The sequence below is a fragment of the Salvelinus namaycush genome, unplaced genomic scaffold (genome assembly GCF_016432855.1).
Source record: "Salvelinus namaycush isolate Seneca unplaced genomic scaffold, SaNama_1.0 Scaffold1955, whole genome shotgun sequence".
Lineage (NCBI taxonomy): Eukaryota > Metazoa > Chordata > Actinopteri > Salmoniformes > Salmonidae > Salvelinus > Salvelinus namaycush.
Window position 1 is genome coordinate 45021 of NW_024058736.1, and position 3457 is coordinate 48477.

A 3457-nucleotide genomic window follows, 5' to 3' on the forward strand; every position below is an offset into this window, starting at 1 on the left:
GGGGAATCATCTAGAGCCCTCTGATTCATAAGGGACAGAGACTCATACAGGGTGGGGGAATCACCTAGAGCCCTCTGATTCATAAGGGACAGAGACTCATACAGGGTGGGGGAATCATCTAGAGCCCTCTGATTCATAAGGGACAGAGACTCATACAGGGTGGGGAATCACCTAGAGCCCTCTGATTCATAAGGGACAGAGACTCATACAGGGTGGGGAATCACCTAGAGCCCTCTGATTCATAAGGGACAGAGACTCATACAGGGTGGGGGAATCATCTAGAGCCCTCTGATTCATAGGGACAGAGACTCATACAGGGTGGGGAATCATCTAGAGCCCTCTGATTCATAAGGGACAGAGACACATACAGGGTGGGGGAATCACCTAGAGCCTTCATAAGGGACAGAGACCCATACAGGGTGGGGGAATCACCTAGAGCCCTCTGATTCATAAGGGACAGAGACACATACAGGGTGGGGGAATCACCTAGAGCCTTCATAAGGGACAGAGACCCATACAGGGTGGGGGAATCACCTAGAGCCCTCTGATTCATAAGGGACAGAGACTCATACAGGGTGGGGGAATCACCTAGAGCCCTCTGATTCATAAGGGACAGAGACACATACAGGGTGGGGAATCATCTAGAGCCCTCTGATTCATAAGGGACAGAGACTCATACAGGGTGGGGGAATCACCTAGAGCCCTCTGATTCATAAGGGACAGAGACTCATACAGGGTGGGGGAATCACCTAGAGCCCTCTGATTCATAAGGGACAGAGACTCATACAGGGTGGGGAATCATCTAGAGCCTCTGATTCATAAGGGACAGAGACTCATACAGGGTGGGGGAATCACCTAGAGCCCTCTGATTCATAAGGGACAGAGACTCACAGGGTGGGGGAATCACCTAGAGCCTTCATAAGGGACAGAGACTCATACAGGGTGGGGAATCACCTAGAGCCCTCTGATTCATAAGGGACAGAGACTCATACAGGGTGGGGGAATCACCTAGAGCCCTCTGATTCATAAGGGACATAGACTCATACAGGGTGGGGGAATCACCTAGAGCCCTCTGATTCATAAGGGACAGAGACTCATACAGGGTGGGGGAATCACCTAGAGCCCTCTGATTCATAAGGGACAGAGACTCATACAGGGTGGGGGAATCACCTAGAGCCCTCTGATTCATAAGGGACAGAGACTCATACAGGGTGGGGGAATCACCTAGAGCCCTCTGATTCATAAGGGACAGAGACTCATACAGGGTGGGGGAATCACCTAGAGCCCTCTGATTCATAAGGGACAGAGACTCATACAGGGTGGGGGAATCACCTAGAGCCCTCTGATTCATAAGGGACAGAGACTCATACAGGGTGGGGGAATCATCTAGAGCCCTCTGATTCATAAGGGACAGAGACTCATACAGGGTGGGGGAATCATCTAGAGCCCTCTGATTCATAAGGGACAGAGACTCATACAGGGTGGGGAATCATCTAGAGCCCTCTGATTCATAAGGGACAGAGACTCATACAGGGTGGGGAATCATCTAAGCCCTCTGATTCATAAGGGACAGAGACTCATACAGGGTGGGGAATCATCTAGAGCCCTCTGATTCATAAGGGACAGAGACTCATACAGGGTGGGGAATCACCTAGAGAAGAATGTGGCTGGCTTTACCTTTCAGGAGGTTTGAGTAAAACAGCTCATTCATTCATGCCAGACGATCACCAGATATTCTGATGACACTTTGAATGAGCACCCACTTTGTTGCCTTAACTAGAAGTTTAGTTTGTGTATTTAACATAACCACATGTAACATATGAGTTTCTATTGGTTTATCAAAAACTCACTTTTCAATTTTATCGAGTTCTAACATAAAATCGATCGGAATACCGAAGTCATGCCGCAAAATGATCTACAGGACGGTAGATCTCCAGGAAGAGGGTTGGACTGATAACCTACAGGACGGTAGATCTCCAGGAAGAGGGTTGGACTGAAACCTACAGGACAGTAGTATCTCCAGGAAGAGGGTTGGACTGTAAACCTACAGGACAGTAGATTTCCAGGAAGAGGGTTGGACTGATAACCTACAGGACGGTAGATCTCCAGGAAGAGGGTTGGACTGATAACCTACAGGACAGTAGATCTCCAGGAAGAGGGTTGGACTGAAAACCTACAGGACGGTAGATCTCCAGGAAGAGGGTTGGACTGATAACCTACAGGACGGTAGATCTCCAGGAAGAGGGTTGGACTGATAACCTACAGGACAGTAGATCTCCAGGAAGAGGGTTGGACTGATAACCTACAGGACAGTAGATCTCCAGGAAGAGGGTTGGACTGATAACCTACAGGACAGTAGATCTCCAGGAAGAGGGTTGGACTGATAACCTACAGGACGGTAGATCTCCAGGAAGAGGGTTGGACTGAAAACCCACAGGACAGTAGATCTCCAGGAAGAGGGTTGGACTGAAAACCTACAGGACGGTAGATCTCCAGGAAGAGGGTTGGACTGATAACCTACAGGACGGTAGATCTCCAGGAAGAGGGTTGGGCAGGCTTGCCCTACAATGTAAACTCCGACATAAATATCTTCAAGCGTATAACTTGAAATTAAACCAAATCTTATGCACTCATGACTACTGGTTTCAATTACATTTTCTGCGCATTTACAAGAAAACACTGAATTTGCAAATAAGCTTGCAAGGTTGCTATCCAACTAGCCTGCTAACGTTTGCCCTACCAGCCTGTAGCACTGCAGAGTCAGTAGGTTACCGACACCTAGCTGTGGGCGGCAAGTAGCCTAGGGTTAGAGCATTGGGCCAGTAACCGAAAGGTTGCTATCCAACTAGCCTGCTAACGTTAGCCCTACCAGCCTGTAGCACTGCAGAGTCAGTAGGTTACCGACACCTAGCTGTGGGCGGCCAAGTAGCCTAGGGTTAGAGCATTGGGCCAGTAACCGAAAGGTTGCTATCCAACTAGCCTGCTAACGTTAGCACTACCAGCCTGTAGCACTGCAGAGTCAGTAGGTTACCGACACCTAGCTGTGGGCGGCAAGTAGCCTAGGGTTAGAGCATTGGGCCAGTAACCGAAAGGTTGCTATCCAACTAGCCTGCTAACGTTAGCCCTACCAGCCTGTAGCACTGCAGAGTCAGTAGGTTACCGACACCTAGCTGTGGGCGGCAAGTAGCCTAGGGTTAGAGCATTGGGCCAGTAACCGAAAGGTTGCTATCCAACTAGCCTGCTAACGTTAGCCCTACCAGCCTGTAGCACTGCAGAGTCAGTAGGTTACCGACACCTAGCTGTGGGCGGCCAAGTAGCCTAGGGTTAGAGCATTGGGCCAGTAACCGAAAGGTTGCTATCCAAATAGCCTGCTAACGTTAGCCCTACCAGCCTGTAGCACTGCAGAGTCAGTAGGTTACCGACACCTAGCTGTGGGCGGCAAGTAGCCTAGGATTAG

At 49.8% G+C, this 3457-nt stretch overlaps 1 protein-coding gene across 1 annotated transcript; it reads right to left on the reverse strand.

Annotated features, from left to right (window-relative positions):
* Positions 1-321: 321 nt before the first annotated feature.
* On the reverse strand, positions 322-1536 carry LOC120037880. The gene is made up of 2 exons (XM_038983847.1): positions 955-1536; positions 322-749 (listed from the first exon to the last, which is right to left on the reverse strand). Exons 1-2 carry the CDS (start codon positions 1457-1459, stop codon positions 604-606), a joined length of 651 nt encoding a protein of 216 aa, XP_038839775.1. The 5' UTR covers positions 1460-1536; the 3' UTR covers positions 322-603.
* Between the last annotated feature and the right edge of the window lie 1921 nt (positions 1537-3457).

Coding starts and splice junctions, on each gene's coding strand:
- LOC120037880 (XM_038983847.1), bottom strand. CDS start 1,459: ATGAATCAGAGGGCTCTAGATGATTCCCCCACCCTGTATGAGTCTCTG. Junction 750..954: donor TATGAATCAGAGGGCTCTAG/GTGATTCCCCAC, acceptor AGAGGGCTCTAG/GTGATTCCCCCACCCTGTAT.